Below are 16,899 nucleotides of genomic sequence, written 5' to 3'. Positions count from 1 at the left end.
GAGCTTGTCCAGGTCCTTCTGGATGGCATCTCGTCCCTCTGGTGTGTCGACCGCACCACTCAGCTTGGTGTCATCTGCAAACTTGCTGAGGGTGCACTCAATCCCACTGTCTATGTCATTGATGAAGATTTTAAACACTACTGGTCCCAATGTGGACGGACCCCTGCGGGACACCACTCATGACCAGTCTCCATCTGGACATTGAGCCGTTGACCACTACCCTCTGGATGCAACCATCTAACCAATTCCTCACCCATATAGAGAGATATCTCTCTCTCTCTCTTTTCACAAGTTGTGTTACAGTATGTTGGTGTCAAACAGCACTTTTCGTTTGTTCATTCCACAGATGCTTCAAAACCCATCAGAATTTGCACAGTCTGTCAAATCCCTATTAGAAGCACAAAAACAATCTATTGAGTCTGGCTCCATAGCTGGTGGGGAACATCTCTGCTTCATGGGAAGCGGCAGGGAAGAAGAAGATATGTATATGAACATGGTGCTAGCACACTTCTTACAGGTACAACTAAATTGCTGTTGATTTTAGTAGCTGAAATAAAGTGTGTCTGCATATATTGATACTAAATGGCAAAATATTCTCCCCTTAAAATCTTAACTGTTTTTTACATTACTCACGCTTACACTTTTTATAAAATTAACCCATGTTTCATTACGATGCTTGCAAAACTCATTCCACAGTTTTTTGCTTCAACCAAAAATGTCTTTTCTGTTGCAGAAAAATAAGGAGTATGTAAGCATTGCCAAAGGAGGATTTATGGGTAAGCTTCTTAATAATGAGCTTTGGCTTGAGAAAACTTGATATCTTAACGCTGTTGGTTTTGGGTTTTTTTTTTTTTTATTACGTTTTGGCTAGAAATCAGCTAAATGAATAGCAAATAGGTCTCATTTGTCAGGTTTTTGTTTTGTTAAGTCAACACTGTGCACTTGCACATTTGTGGTTAACTGTTATGGTTTACCCACATTTCTGAATGGTGGAAAATTAATACAGGAAGTGGGAAAATTCCCTCTTTCTTCTAACTTATTCTTGATGTTTAGCCTCTGTAGATAGCAGATCCGTATGAAGATGCTACTTCATAATTACTATTAATTGTTGTGTTTTCTTAAATCATCAGTTCATAATTCTGCAGTTTATGTTGCTGGAATCAATCAGGCTCTACAACAGTGGAGAGATCTGTGCTACAATATGAGTATTGGGGCATTACTAGTCAATATGTGCAGTGTTGTAACAGCTGTCTTTAGGATCAAAGCAGTGATTTATTGTTAGCTGCTGCTGTATTTTAACTTTTCTTTACTAAAATAAAGATTATCCTAATGCCTTTGTACTACTGAAAGAAAAGCTAGGGATGATTATAGCAGCATCTGAATTTATCTGTTCTATTAAATCATGTGGAGCAAAAATTGTTACTGATTAGTCTTGCATATACAGTGTTTTCATCAATAGACTAATTCCAGTGTAGTTCTGAATGTTTTCTAATGGCCTTTTGACAGCCCTCCAGCAGCACTTAGCAGATATCAATGTGGAAGGACCAGAAAATGGATATGGCCACTGGATTGCTAGTACGTCAGGCTCAAGAAGTAGCATAAACTCCTCTGTTGATGTAAGTGAATTTTAAGCTCAAGTGGTATAGTGGGGTGTACTGAATTTTTTCCTCATACTCCTCATTCTGTTCTGTAAAATGCATTACTGCAAGTCATGATTGTTTTCAGTTGTGTGTTTAATTTCAAATTATATTCACTGTCTAGTTGGAGGCAACCTCAACATTTTTATCCTCTTGAGAGGAAGAGCTTGTAGAGAAGAACTTGCTGGTAGTCATTCTCCAGCAGAATATATGTAATGGAGAATTCTTTTCCTGGCTCTTCTTCACTTGAAATAAATTACTATAAAACTGGCATACAGTTTCATGGGAAAGCTCAAAATTGTCTCTTTTCTATAGCTAATCTGTTGTACGTAGAATTTGGCTTTTAATTTGGATACAATTAATAGAATTCCTTCATCTCTAGATTTTCGTAGCAGAGTGCTCAGTAATAAGCTTGCTTTATTGGATCATCTTTACCTCAGACACACATCATTGCTGTCATTTGATAGAATTCTAAAAGAATACTTAATGCTGTAATTAATGTTCTACTGAGTACCAAAAAGTAGAAGATTACTATTTTGTAGTCTGTTTCCTTTCTTAACAAACTAGAGATGAAATAACATTATTTTTATATGATTAATCCTGAGAGGAGTTACTTTTACAGGGTGATTCGCCTAATGGTTCAAGTGATGGAAAAGGAGTAAAGTCCCTGGTGAATAAAATGACAGTTGCTTTGAAGACTAAATCTGTGAATGTGAAAGAAAAAGTTATTAGTTTTATTGAAAATACATCTACTCCAGTGGACAGGTGTGTCATTTATATCTCTCTGTGAGTTAGCAGTGAGGAATGACTTCCCATTTCAGGTGGCTATTTTGTAATTGTGAAGACTGTGCTAATTAGGAAAAAAGTTACCTTCCAGTTTCAGCTTTTGGATTTCCTACCCCTACCCTCCTCATAATTTTATCGTGACACTGTAAGCCTATTGTGCTGCCTTAGTATTGCAAGGCCAGTGTGAACAGCCTTTTCTCTTGAATGTTTATCTAGAATTTGCCACTTCGTAGTTAGTCTGACTTCTTATAATGTGCTGGTTCTGTATTCAGTCTAAAAGTCAAGAATGATTTCACTTTTATTTCAGTTCCTCCCTGTCCTGACTCTAATGGAATGGGTGAATGACAGAAGGATTCTGGACGGGTTTTTTTCTTTGCTTGGTTTTGTTCTGTTTTGGTTTTTTTACTGCCCCACCTTGTCAAGTTGAGGTTAACTTTTTTGAAGACCTTACAATCTACAGAATCTTACAGAGCTAGTGTTTGTTTGACAGCACGATTTAAAATATGTGCCAAACGAACAGTAGTTTTAGTAGTCTTGTACCTAATCAAAAGGTACATGTGATTGCTTCTTTTTGTGTTGGAAAACTATTTTTTAAAATTATTATTATTATTGTTTCACAATTAGAGGCAAAAAATTCTTAAATAGCACTTGGTATTAGCTTTTGGTGTGTGAAGAATTCAAGTTAGGCTTGTATGTAAGCCGTGCGTAGCATGAAAAAATGCATCTTTTAGTAGAATTTTTACAAATACTTCTCTACCTTGTGACTAGCTGTCATGAAGCATTGCTTTTATTTATAAGCAGCCTCCGTGAAGAAGATACATTGCTGATATAGAGCATTTCAGTTATTTATCTAGATTTTTCCTGTAAACATTTTTTTTAATTCTTTTGTTCTGTCCTCTGCCCCAATGTACTATAGAATACCTTTCAATATTCCCTGGCCAGACAGAGCAAGCCTGGAGCGGTAAGCTTGATAATTAAGCAGCCTGACTAAAACCACCTTTGTCGTATTTAGCATGGCATCGCAATATTTGTAAGCATTGGTTACACTGACAAAATTGCTCGCATATTTTTATTTTAATTTAGGTTTTTTGAATATATTCAAGCTACGAATAGCTAGGTTTTTATGAGTACTGGTCAGGGGATTAGAGGAAGAAAAAGAATGTATTGGCAGTGCTTTCTACTCTTAGTTTCTGCTTTGTTATTTCTGTTTTCTTCCTTACTATTGCTTTTTATGGAATTTTTTTTTTACTTGTCATTTCCTATCTATATTTTATTAGTGACTTGTACTAGTGAAAGACACCAGGAGCAATTACTGAACAAATTATGGCTTAGGGTTTTAACAAGAGAGACTACCACTATGAAAAGGACTTGTTATAAACTGTTCATAAAGCATCATCAGAGCTTAGATATAACAGGGAACCCATACAGAAATTCTGTCTGGAAATCTGGAGGTTTTATGCTTCTCATCACATGGTGATAGAATATGCTGATAGAAACAGAGGTGCTCATTACTGGGAAAAGAAAAATGCTGAGTTAATAAGTAAATATGCCTTGCAACTCTCCCTCATCTTCACATAACTACTGCGTTTCACACAAATCTGGGGTCCCTTCACATTTGTCTCAGATTTATTGCCTTATAATTATTTCAGAAATAAAAATTGTGAATTGAGGTTATATAAAATTACTTGTGATAAATGAAGGACAGCTCATGCGTAATGACTTTGGAACTCTGATTATACTTTAGGAACTCTATGTTATAGCTTTTGACCCTCATAGACTGAAAAGCATGAAGACTGGTGCTGGAAGAATTAATGAAGATTTAAAATGCTGTGTGGGTTTTCAAGGATTTTGGACAAGTCATCTTTGAAGTAGCTTGCATATACTTTGAGACAGGATTTACCCATAAGCATTACAGAATGGCGAGCAAAACCAATAGTAATGTTAACCAGTATTCTTTTTTTTTTTTTTAATAAAAAAGTGGGAATATCCAAATAGCACATAATATGTTTTGTTAATTTAGAAATCCTAAAGATCATGGGGATTTCTCCCCACATTTTGTTGATCAGTTTTTAGAATATGGTAAGAAAGTGTTAAAATTCCAACTTAAAACACTTGGTGACTGTGTTCGATAACTGAAAGACACTTGAATCTGTATTTGTAACCAAGAATTTTTGATATATTGAGATTATACTTCGGTTATTTTACTTGCTCCGTTCACTCATATTGCTTATCTTCTTTCATTGGGAAGATGCAATAATAAATTTGTTCACACTATGGATCACTAGACTCTTCTCTTAAAATTGCAGCTCTTAAAAACCTGGAATGGCATTCTTTTCCCATCCATTCAATTAGATCCACTTTGTGTTTATCACCAATATATTTCATTTTGCAGTTTTGCCACTGAAGGGATGCATTCAGTTTGTAACAATGTAATGATTGCCTTCCATGCAAAGAGGTTAAAGGAAATACATTTCTAGTTTCAGGTGTTACCAGGTTTTTATAAAACAGCTTTTTACTTTCTCTTGTCTTGACTAACTTTGACCTATAAACGCCAATGAGATTTTCTCTTAAATCCTCTCTGTGTAATTCAGTTTGACACTATTTAAATGTGCTGCTTCTTACTCAATTGGTTATGTATTACTAAAGCATATTTACAAAAGCCTCCATATAGAAGCACTGCCTTCTTGAATTGTCAGTGTCATTGATGCTTATTGTCTTAAACAGTAATGAGCATGTTTTTGTATGTTTATTTTTTGTTTCATTGTAGAAAGCATTTCTGGTTTTTTTTTTTTTCCTGGTAAACATTTCCTTGTTTTGTCTACATTAGTAAATTTTAGCCATAGAAAATGTAGGTTTCTTTTAACTTTCAAATATGCTTTCAGGTATACATAAGTACTAGCATTTGTTTATATATTACTGAAGAGGTTGCCTCTCCAACTTGGTTCTACAGTAGCATATAAACTGGAGTTTGTGAATATACTTAAAACAGGAACCAGGGCTTATAGTTTGTAGGAAATACGAATACACGTTATGGGGAAGGAGGTTATAGAAATTGAAATGGGGGAAAGGGACAGGTGTGTTTTGGTTTGTTTTTTTTAAACTACTAGATGTTGCCAGTTCTAAAGGCTAAAATCATGAACCTTTTTTTTTTTTTTTTTTTTTTTTTTTTTAGCAATTGCCTATTTTGTGGCTTTCTGAACCTTTAGGTTTTCTCATATTTTTCAGGTATTCTCAGCAGTTGGGGGCCAGAACTTTTAACATGACAGCTGTGACCATCTAATCACAGCACTCTGAGCTGGAGCCTTAAAATATCTCAGGATTTGCAACTGTTACTGTCAAACATTGACTCAGTTGTGTTTGTGCCATTTAACATGATCTGTAGAAGTAGATTTAAATGTGATTTTTGAGGTCAATATCTATGCAGAAATCCCAGTGATGCTGGAATTTTAGCAGTAGGAATTGCTTGACCAAAGATTTCAGGATTGGGCTCATGCTGGAGAAAGTAGTGGACAGGAAGTCAGAGTTCACACTACAGTGGATGGTTTATAATAACCCCACTTTGAAGTGTTTAAGGCATTTTGTTATCTTTTGAGGAATTGACCAGAAAATGAGCTTCCAGACATGTTAGTTAATAGTCTTCATTTTTTCCTCCATCCCAATTTGACATCCTTGTAAAGCTGCCCTGACTGTCCAGAAATATTTCAGAGTTTCATGCTAGAAACTTCATAGCCTGTTGTCAGTTTTCAGGTCTCTAATGTATTTTGTCATTTGAGAAGGTGACCAGAAGTTCTTTTTAAAACAAATAAGTATTTCTTTTCACTTTATTTGTTACAACAGTAAGCCTTGCCAAGTAACTGTGAAATACATGCTTGCACTAACCAAATTGCTTGATGGGTCAGTCACAGCTTCCTTGCAGGCAGCTTTATGAAATTCTCTTGTCCTTCTCAGTTGCACAGTTGTGTTTACATTTTGCTAATATGTTATTGTGTAGGAATCATACCATCAGTTTGAAAGTTACCTTTCTTCTCCCATCCCGTGTCCTCTCCTGTCCTTTTCATTGCCAACAGACATGTCAGCAGCAGTGACAGAGTAGGAAAACCCTACCGTGGTGTGAAACCAGTATTCAGCATTGGAGATGAAGAAGAATACGATACTGGTACAGTAGAAGATTTTCCTCTTACCTAGAATAGCTTATTTAGACAAAATTATTGTTTGGCTAAATTGTAAGAGCGTATTTTACATCTTTGTCTTACAATATAGCATTTTTCTAACTGTTATCATTGATCATGATAATGATCAAGATTATGGTGGTGCCTAGGACCAACCAAGAAAGAAACACCTTCTTCGTAGTAGCAGTTATTTAGACAAAATTATTGTTTGGCTAAATTGTAAGAGCGTATTTTACATCTTTGTCTTACAATATAGCATTTTTCTAACTGTTATCATTGATCATGTTTGTTATGGTGGTGCCTAGCACCAACCAAGAAAGAAACACCTTCTTCATAGTAGCAGACTAAATAAAAAAGATTTTGTGGTAGGCACCGAACAGCCAACAGGAAGAAATGGAATCAGATGGGTCTAGCGGATTGTTCGTGCACACTTGTTATTTCTCTAGTAAAGACCTGTTTTTCTACACTGGTCTGGGAGGTGTAAACCTGCAATTGTACCTCTTACTAAAGTAAGCAAAATGTAAAGGACCTACTTTGGCTGTTAGATCTCAGGTTGAATCTCTAGTATTGGCAGTTAGTATAACCATCTGAATTTCTGAAAATATAGTTGGAGCTAGACTTAACACTGCATTGAATCTATTAATAATTGATTTATCTCTTGATGTGCATGCAGAATGCTGTAGAAAAAACATGCAATTTTTCTTTAATTTTTTTTATCTAGTTGAAGAATTACAGACAAAACTGGAACACCACACTTTTCACAAAGGTGTGGGGTTTTTTGAGAGTAGTGCTAATGTTAGAATTGTGCGGACCTACTGCTGTCCTGGTTTTGTTCTGGTAGTGTTAGCTCACTCCTAACCATTATCATCTCACAAGTAACCGTTCTGTGACCAAAAGGCATACTCGGCTTCCATGTGAGAAACAAATATCTAGACTAAGAATCTTTGACCTGGAAAAGAAATAGTTTAGGAAGATTAATGAAAGAGATTCATAGGATTTGGAGTTGTTTAAATAAGATTGATGACAAACAGCTGATCATTATCTGTCTGCTATAAGAATTGGGAAGGAGCAAAATGAAACTATCAGGCAGAAGCTTTAACACTAACAAGATACTACTCCAAATGCCATGTAATTAAGTTTGCACAGTTCTTTGATCATCCATAATAGTATTTGGCAAAGACTATATGGTTTCAGAAAACCAGGTCCTCAAAGGCAAATTGTCTAGACCATATTTTCAGTAATGGTTGTTTGCTAATTTCTATTTACATTTGCTTTTAAAAGCACTATTAGACATGGTAAGTAAGCAGAATCACTGCAGTGATTTGAATAAGCAAAGCCATCACATATGAAGTGAAATGTATGCTATTTTGGTATAGAAGAATGCAAAAAGTGAACCTGTTTCTGTATAATTGTTTTTGTGAAGTTTGAGTGGGGTTTTTGTAGTAAATAATTGCAATCAGCTTGTAATAATTGTGACCTGCTCTAGGTGGCCCTGCTTGAGTAGGAGAGTTGGACCAGATGACCTCTAGAGGTCCCTTCCACCCTCAACCATTTTGTGTTTCTGTGAAACGAGGATGGATTTTGTTCCATTCCTTTCAATTTCATAGTATATTTTTTCAGTGAAAACCTTTTCAAAAGTGTGGCTATAATTCTGAATTGCTTTGAAATAAATAGTTTAACAAAGTGTAGAAAACTGGCTTTGAAAAAGATGTTTTAAAGAGGTGTCCTTTGAAGTTATTTCTGTGAGTAATTTCTATGGATTTAATAGAGTTCATTGTTTTAGATAACTAGATTGCTTAAATTCTTCTAGTGTAGCACCAAAATCACCATGTTTAGACACAAAACCAGTATCTTGCAACTAAGTGATAACACTTGCGGGAGTTTCGGATGTTTCACAGAGGTCTGTGCTGAAAATCTTGGTTTTAAGTGTGTTCTTAAATGTCCTTAGAAAAGGAGGTGAACCCAAACACAACAATTTTTGCTAATGATCCAAGGTTATTCAAGGTAGTAAGGACAGACTCAAGAATTGCAGGAGTCTTTTGCTAGTCTGAGTGACTGGGCAGTAAAATGGCACATGAAATTCAGTATGAATTAATGTGAGGTGAGAAAGACATGAAAAAAAGAACAGTTCTAGTTTCAGATACAAAACAGGAGACTGATTTGGCTGTGTCCAGGAGCAGTAGGTTTATAATAAGTAAGTGCTCATTAGCAGTCAGAAGAGCAAATCAAGTGCTAGGAATTATAAGGAAAGGAACAGAGAATAAAACAGAGGTCATTATGTCACTGTATAAACCTATGGTTCACCCACGCATTGAATATTGTGTGTCTTGATCCTCTACCTCAGAAACAATATGTTTGAACGGGAGAAGGTTCAGAGAGGGATAAGAAGGGTGAGGAAAGGTGTGAAATGGCTTTCACAACAGGCATAACTGAATATTAGAACTTGTTACGTGAAATGGGCAATTTAGGGGAGGAAAAGTGGCTCACAAAAGTAATGCCTGGCTGGAAAGGGATCAACAGATGTTTATTTCTTCTTGTACAAGAAACTAGAAGCCACAAGAGGAGGCTTTCCTGGAATGTAGTTGACATGGTTTTGGTACTCCTCGACAAAAGATATTGGTGTTGTAGATGCAGAAAGTTTACATGGCTTCAAGGAAAGTCTGAACAAGTCCATGTATAAAAGAGATCTATTAAACTTTACTGAATGGACAACTCAGACCAGCCTAAGAAATCCCCTGAGCTGAAAATAGTTGTCTGCTGACAGAGAATTAAAAGAGAAATATCAAATATGCATGCCTTTTTCTTTCTTCCCTCTGAACAATTGTTTATGGACACTCTTGAGGGGGCTAGGTCGACCTTGGTTTGAATCAGTGTAGCTACTATGGGTATAAGCAAGTTGAAAAGTTGTCTGATGTTGTGTGAAAATCTTTTCTTTTCTTTTTTCTTTTTTTTATCCCCTTCCTTCAAAATAGATGAAATTGATAGCTCCTCAATGTCAGATGATGATCGAAAAGAGGTCGTCAACATCCAAACATGGATAAATAAACCTGATGTGAAGTATAACTTCCCCTGTAATGAAGTAAAAGAAAATGGACATATGTTTCCCAGGTACTGGAATTAGTCCTAAGCTTAATGAAAATGTCTGTCTTGATATACATTTAAAAAAAAATATATTGGGCAGTTAAGTTTTTCTTGATATTAAACTAGGAAATGAAGGTGTGAAACAACCTAGAACAAAATGTTACCACTATATTTGCATTCTTATCTTTGCAGTGTTATAGAATGGTAGTTGTGTACAAAACCTCGTTTGAAGTTTTGCTTTGCAAAACAAGATAGTAAGAAAAATATTCTCAGGCTTATTTTTCAAGACCAGGTAGACCCAAGTACCTGTGGCTCCGTTTTTTCTTGTCTACCTGTCTCTGTGCCTTGTACTACGCACTCATCTTGCCCCTAAGATTCAGTGACCTTGTTAATCCTGCAAGACCAGAACATGATGCTTGCTGTATTTTGGCTTCCCCAAAGAGTACAAATCCTGTTGAATCTAGATAATAGAAAATTATTATGGGCTTCCTCTTGCATCATGGTCTGTTCTTGTCTTTTATTATTGATTTTATTTTCCCATTAAACTTATTTTTTATGGTGTATGACTAGTAACTAATCTGTCATAGCATGATTTCTCAAACTGAGTTGGAGCTCAACTAGTGTGTTCCCACCACTAGTTGAACATGCATTTCTTCCATGAAGAAGACAAAAGTGGGCCTTGAAGTGAGCTGGCAGGTCAGTGTCTCCCCGTTAGTGCTTGTACAGTGATTGACAATCATAGAGTGCCAGCACGTCCTGGTAACTTAAGCCTGATGCTCCACATGTAGGGTCGCTGCTCTGTAGATGGAGGGATGGGGTTAGGGTATGATTGAAGGATAAAAGAGAGAGGCTGGAGACATTTTCCCTACTCTGTATGTGGCCTGACACATTTCTGGTGGTTGTGATCTTTGTTGATAGCACTCGTGGCTGTTGTCTTGAGGTGATGATGTCAACTGCTCGCTCTGGTTTTGTATGCTGTTGAGGATGCCATGCTTGTTTTCAAAAATGGCTATGATACAGTACTCAAGGAAAATCTGAAGTATTTTGTAGACCTTTCTAAATTACAGATTTTAAAAGCCTTAAAACTGTTCCTTAGATTTGGGAACTGTTTTATCTAGCGCTCTCCATGTAGATTATCTGTAGAGTTGAGCTTTCTAAATAGCTGATATTTAGTTCATTAGCAAATTTAATTTGTATTTTTCTTTTCCTTCAAGTCATCTCCTAGTAACAGCAACTCATATGTACTGTTTGAGAGAGATTCCATCACGAAAGGGACTGGCTTACATACAGTCTCGACAGGCACTCAACTCTGTAGTCAAAATCACATCCAAGAAGAAACACCCGGAACTGATCACCTTTAAATATGGAAATAGCAATACTTCAGGCATAGAAATTTTGGCAGTTGAAAGGTAAGCCATCTCAGTAGCAGAGATGTAAGTAGTAATGATATACAGAAAGCGATCAACTGGAAATCAGGGGCATGCTGCAATTCCCAGAACTGAGTTCAAAAGTAATAGTTTTTATTTAGGAATAGATCATTCAGATGTGAACTAGAAAAAAGATCTGCCAGCAGAATGAGGAGAATTACAAGACCCAGCAGAGAGGAACTTCATGGTCTGCAATGACAGTTGTTGGGGATGGGGTGTGTGCAAGAGTTTTCTTTTTGTAATATGTCTTAAATGAAAATGACGTGGACAACTATCTGCAGCTTAAAGTATGGATTTGTGAAGAGTGGGATTTAAGAGAGTGGTCTTTCTTCTGTGGTATCTTTTTTGAGACATCTAACTCTTCCTATGCATTGTACAAGGAGTCCAGAAGCCTAACCTCAAAACTCTGAAACCCTGAACCCTGGTTCCTGAAAGTTAGGTATTGCCGTGCTCAACATTTGCATGCTTAAGACTGGGAGGAGGTCAGAGGGATGGGTGTATTTGGCTGGTGTAGCCTGTTGTTTCTTGGCACTGTTTTAACAAAGCTGCTGACATCAGTTGGACATTTTCTTGCCCTTTTCCTTGGGGAGAACTGTGTGCAGTGGGTGCTCTGTTTCACAAGAAGTGGGAGATGAGTTTTCTAGCTAACTAGGGAAGTTGTTCTATGCCTGTTGGCTGCTTAGAATGAATTAATTTGGTAGTAGGTCAGACAAAGATAAATTAAAATGTTGCAGAGAACTTTGCTGCTTGTTGAATTACTTCATCACCACCTTGTTGACTGGAGCAAATCCAGAAGAGAAAAGATTGTAAATAAATGTTCTAGAGCTATCTATAGGAATTAAAAAAAACCCCAACAAAACAACAAACCTCAAAAAACCCCCACCCAACAAGGACTGCCATGCTTCAGTCAGACAGTGCTATGTGTAGAGATCTTGAACTGCCTGATTTATACTTTTGTCAATTAATGCAGAACTTTTCCTTTCCAGGGTGGCCTGTGAAGTACTCCTCAACAGTTCTAAGTTCACAAACGGAAAGTGTTTCATAGTATAGACAGGAAATAAATGTTATTTTCTCAGTAGTTTTTCATTTTAATGTATTCCCCTCCTCCTTCCTCCTAGTTTGTGCCAGAGGAAAAATCAAAACAAGAATTATGGAACTGATACTCAGAAATTTTGTAGTGAATTAGTGATGGCTTTTTCCAATCTTTTTTTAAGGTATTTGATTCCAAATGCGGGTGATGCTACCAAAGCCATAAAACAACAGATCATGAAAGTATTGGATGCCTTGGAGAGTTAATAACTAAAGACTTCGTAGAGAACAGTTTATGAAGAAGAAGCAACCAAGATACTGTATGTGGACACAAGCTGACTGTTTCCCAACTGAATACTAACTTAAGAGAATTTTTCTGTTTGCTGATGGGAGTGCCTGAGTAGCAGGCTTAAGATAGGGTAAATTATTATCAATTTCTGAACAGGATTTTTAATTTTTTAAAATTTTTTGTTTATTTTGAAGAAATGTTTATTGTAAAGGTCAGTTTGTTTTATTTTTAATGCAGCCTTAATGTGAGTGATCTGCATCTTTGCAAGAGAAGATGCAGCTGGGTTCGCGTTAAGTGTATTAAAGGAATGAAGCACTGCCAGATACGGAGAAGCAGTTGAAAACAGAATGGTTTTTAAATTACTGTCCCTTGAAAGTGAAATGTCTCCATTGCCTACAGGCTATAAATTTGATTTTGACTACTGGGTAGTATCAAGGACTGATTAAAAACTTAGGTTTATGAGCAGAGCACACAAAAATCTTAGAAATACTGGTTCCTTCTCATTAAAAATGGTTAAGTCCAGCTTGGGCTGCAGGTAAATGGAAAAAATGCAAGCAGTTTGTAAAATTAACTTTTTTAAAAGTCTTATCCACTACTAGGTTAAAGAATTGGAATTGGTGGTAAGGGTATTTTTAAATACCAAAATGAACTGTGCACAATAAGCTTTTGCTACAGGGTTGTGATTTTTTTAATTATGCAAAATTTTACATTTCATAGGTTGAGGCTGTTTCTCTTGTGAAGATGAGTGTGTGCATTGAAATTGAAGTTAATGCTTCATGACAGAATATGACAGTTGAAAACCAGTTACCTTGCTCCTCAGAAACAAAATGTCTAAGATAGTAATTAGACCTTTAAAAACCTTCAGTTCAGCACAGAAGTGAGTATGTGCTGATTGGAGATGTGTTCAGCAAGAAAATTAACGCACACAAATACAGTGAAGAGATTCAAATGCTATATACCTGTGATAGATGTATTCGTCATCTGTTGCCTTCATTGATTCAAGCATTTTTTCATATTCTTTTAACTAACATCTTCTAAATTAGTTACTGTTTGAGAGATGGAAACTATGTGATTGTTTACCAGCAGCTTTCCACTTGTTCCAAGAACTGTTCTCTTGTTAAAAAGCTCAGTACAGGAATGTCCTTATGGCTGAGGCATAGCATCTCTGTAGGCTGATGTGGAAATTACCAAAAACCATGAAGTAATAGGGATTACCTTTGCTGCGTGAAGTCTTCTGAGTATTTGAATCAAAACCTGTGAATTGGTACATCATCAGGAGGTAAAATAAATTAAACTGACCTTTATAAAAAACAGTTATTCTAAGTTATTTTCCTAGGAATCAAGCGAGGGCACCTTAATTCTGGAACTAATTCCTTTTTTTTTTTTTTCTTCTTAGTATTTGAGTAAACACCAATAGAACTTGAACTGTTGAAGATATTTGCATGAAATTGCACCTGGGCCAACGCTCATGTATTTATAGTTTTGCCCAGCAGCTGTTGTATTACATTTTTCTCTTCCTACTGCCTTCTGAAAATACCCTGAAGTCTCTGACTCGGTGCCTACCTTAGCAATGAGATTTTTTTCATGTAAAGATGTTTGTGTTACTGTTTATAAACTACAGTTGTAAATAAACCAGTACAATTTGAACATACCTTGTTCTGTCAGAAGGCATTTAGTTGCATACTGCGTGAATTCTCTGAATCAATTAACAGTGCTTCCTAAAGGTATTTTGTAAATGGAAGTGAATTTGATCTTTGGAGTGAAAGAAGTTGATTATGGATCATAGGGAGCTACTGTCAGTGGCATCTTAATGTAAGTATATTGGAATTCAGACTAATTTCATTAAATACTTTTGGGTGAGCCACAGTAAGCATTCTTAAAGAGGTCAAAATGAGTTAACAAACGGTCAAATTATAGAGAGGGTCTCTGCATAAATCCCAGACTTCTCAGCATCATATTTTTATATTATGAAAACGTTGACAAAATGATACAACACGCTTGTGCTAGTTATTGGGGGGGAGAAATGTGAACATGATTTGGGGGGGAATTGAGAAATAGTTATTTCATGTGTTGCTGAAGTATTTAAAGTGATACCTTGAAGAATCTAATTACTTGTGAAAAGTACACTGTTAAATGGGTATTTGGGCATTCAATATGGAAAGTGGGTAATGTGTATGCTTCTCTATGAGGACAACAAATACCTATACCTTTTAAATCTACAGTAAGTAAAGCTACAGTAAGTCAGTTCTTAAATCTCTTCTCTGTAGACGTGTATAATCCAAGCCATTAAGAGGTTAATTATTTGTAATTTTTGAGGCAATGTGCAAGCTATCAACAGACTCCTTATCTTTACAAAGCTCAGTCCAAACTATGAATAATTTCAGTGGTGTTTTATGCATCTCTACCCACAACTTAAAGGATAATTTTGCCTCATAGTGTATGTTTCTGTAGTTGGTGTGTTTGCTACAAAACTTGTATTGCTAAGCAGAAATTCCAATTATAGTACTGGAGTGACAGGTTTTGGAAAGAAAAATCAAACTAGTCAGTATGCTACTTCCTGTCCCTGTCATCTCCAGGGAATTTTTTTCAATCATTTGCCAGAGGTTTGCAGGCTCCTGTTTTGTTTGCATGCACTGTTGTCCATATTGTTGAACATAAGATGACAGCTGCTATGTTGTGGGGGGTTTGATTTTTATTTTTCTTTATTTTGGTGATAGAAATGAGGTCTGTAGCAGGAAAGAAACACTAAGCTTTCCTGCCGAATGGAAGCTCTTACCTTTGTGTTTAATAGCCAGGGTCAGCGCTTCTGTGTGAGAATTTGTGCAGAACTTCACAAGTATTATCCGTCAAAAATACTGACTGTGGAGATGCAGTTTTTACTACATTGCCTTCTCCATATGTAAGTAAAGATTAATTGCCACTCTTTCATTTTAGTTCCTGTTAGGCCTTACACCTGGATCTCAGCAGCGTTTGCAGCTTTTTCTTCCAGCTGCGTTTCTGTTGTAGTTTCAAACTTTTGATTCTGTCAAATAACCTTTTCAATATAGGGGTAGTCTACTGAATGGCTGAAAAGTTTCTCCCTTTTGGGAAGGAGGGGGGTGGTGATAGTATGCAACTTGTTCTTTTGGGTGTATTTAGTGCTTTTGGATATTGTTGTTTTGAAACTTGAAAAATACAATGTGTATCTCTGAACGATGGGAAACAGTGGATTTTTAGCCTGTGCTTTTCGCCTTGAAGGGTTGATACTGCTTCACTGCTTATTTTGTGCTCTGCCCCAAACCTCGTGTGAACTCAGGAGACAGCCATTCTTTGCACCTGGAGCCCTGCAAGGTGTGCTGCTCAAAAAACAAAAAAAGTAGTTCATATATGCTGTTTCTACTACCATGGGCACATGTAAAAGGGAGGGAGCTCCACCAAAGAGCTGCTGCATCCCCTCCTCATCTGCAGTTGTCCGCTGTTGGTAATTCTGCCATCCTTTGGCTCGCTCAGTTTGGGATGAGCTGTTCCCTTTGCTGCTCCACGGGGCAGACTGAACAGTTTTTCTGTTGAAGGAAGGTTTGTAACTGCTGCACCAGTGGTGGTTGTGCATTTTATGGTGGTTGTGCACTTCCCATCCTTTATCTCTCAGCACGTGTTTCCTAAAAGTGGCTTCGGCCCAACATGTGTAAGAGGTTGACCCTACGTTACCCGCTTTGTTTTACCTTCGCCCCTTCTGCTGTCACGTGCTTTCACCTTGCAGGGGTACTCTTGCATGAGAAATACTGTGCAAGAGATGCCAGCCTCTAAACAACATGAACCTGCAGTTCTACAAACATGCTTTTAAAAAGCCCAAGGCTGTAAAATAGACACGAGGCAGTTCTGTGTTGAGTAACGGGGAGCACTCGGTGTTTAAAGCTAGTAATAAAAACAGCATGGCAGTTAGCATATTGGTGTCTACCTCAGCAAATGCTGTTCTTGTAAAAGAAGGTGGCAGCGGGGATGTGCCAAGTGCATGAGTTACCTGTAATCTGGTTCAGATCTCTGGGGACGAGCCCTTAACCAGGTACAAGGCTGCTACGGATGGCATAGGGCCGGGAAAACGCCATGTCGGCCCATCAGCGCTGCGCCGGGCACCAAGAGATTTGTGTGCACGGCTGCGTCTTTGCCAGGTGCTGAACTGGCACGGGAGGAGTACTCCCAGCTCCCTGCCATCCACTGGGGTTACGCAGGGGGAAAGGGTCGGCAGCGGTTTGGGCTTGGAGTAATTCATCCCCTGCTCGTTCCTGCTCTGAACCCGGGCTGCGCCGCGCTCTCGAGCTGCGCCGGCAAAACTGCGTGGGGCAGTGCTGTGAAACCGGACCGAGGAACTAGCCAGGCTGTTTAAAAGCAGTGTATGAGTCGCTTTTAAACAAGTCCCGCCGCAGGCCCTGCTGGAGGGGCGCTCCCCTTTCCTGCCGGGGCACCGGCAGGGGGGGGGCGGGGGGCCCGCGTTCCTGCGGGGG

At 37.6% G+C, this 16,899-nt stretch overlaps 1 protein-coding gene across 1 annotated transcript in view; it reads left to right on the top strand.

Annotated features, from left to right (window-relative positions):
• TBC1D23 (TBC1 domain family, member 23) overlaps nt 1-14,069 on the top strand; it is a gene marked incomplete at its 5' end in the record, with an annotated part of 28,192 nt that extends 14,123 nt beyond the window's left edge. The window contains 9 exons of the mRNA XM_009324036.1: nt 347-517; nt 734-776; nt 1,507-1,616; nt 2,260-2,402; nt 3,340-3,384; nt 6,491-6,579; nt 9,565-9,700; nt 10,888-11,082; nt 12,315-14,069. Coding sequence (XP_009322311.1) covers nt 347-517; nt 734-776; nt 1,507-1,616; nt 2,260-2,402; nt 3,340-3,384; nt 6,491-6,579; nt 9,565-9,700; nt 10,888-11,082; nt 12,315-12,396 — 1,014 coding nt within the window. The remainder of the gene's footprint in view (nt 1-346; nt 518-733; nt 777-1,506; nt 1,617-2,259; nt 2,403-3,339; nt 3,385-6,490; nt 6,580-9,564; nt 9,701-10,887; nt 11,083-12,314) is intronic.
• Between the last annotated feature and the right edge of the window lie 2,830 nt (nt 14,070-16,899).

This window comes from Pygoscelis adeliae, unplaced genomic scaffold (genome assembly GCF_000699105.1).
Source record: "Pygoscelis adeliae isolate BGI_AS28 unplaced genomic scaffold, ASM69910v1 Scaffold55, whole genome shotgun sequence".
Classification (NCBI taxonomy): domain Eukaryota; kingdom Metazoa; phylum Chordata; class Aves; order Sphenisciformes; family Spheniscidae; genus Pygoscelis; species Pygoscelis adeliae.
The sequence above is the reverse complement of the archived record's forward strand: the minus strand, read 5'-3'. Positions and strand labels throughout refer to the sequence as shown.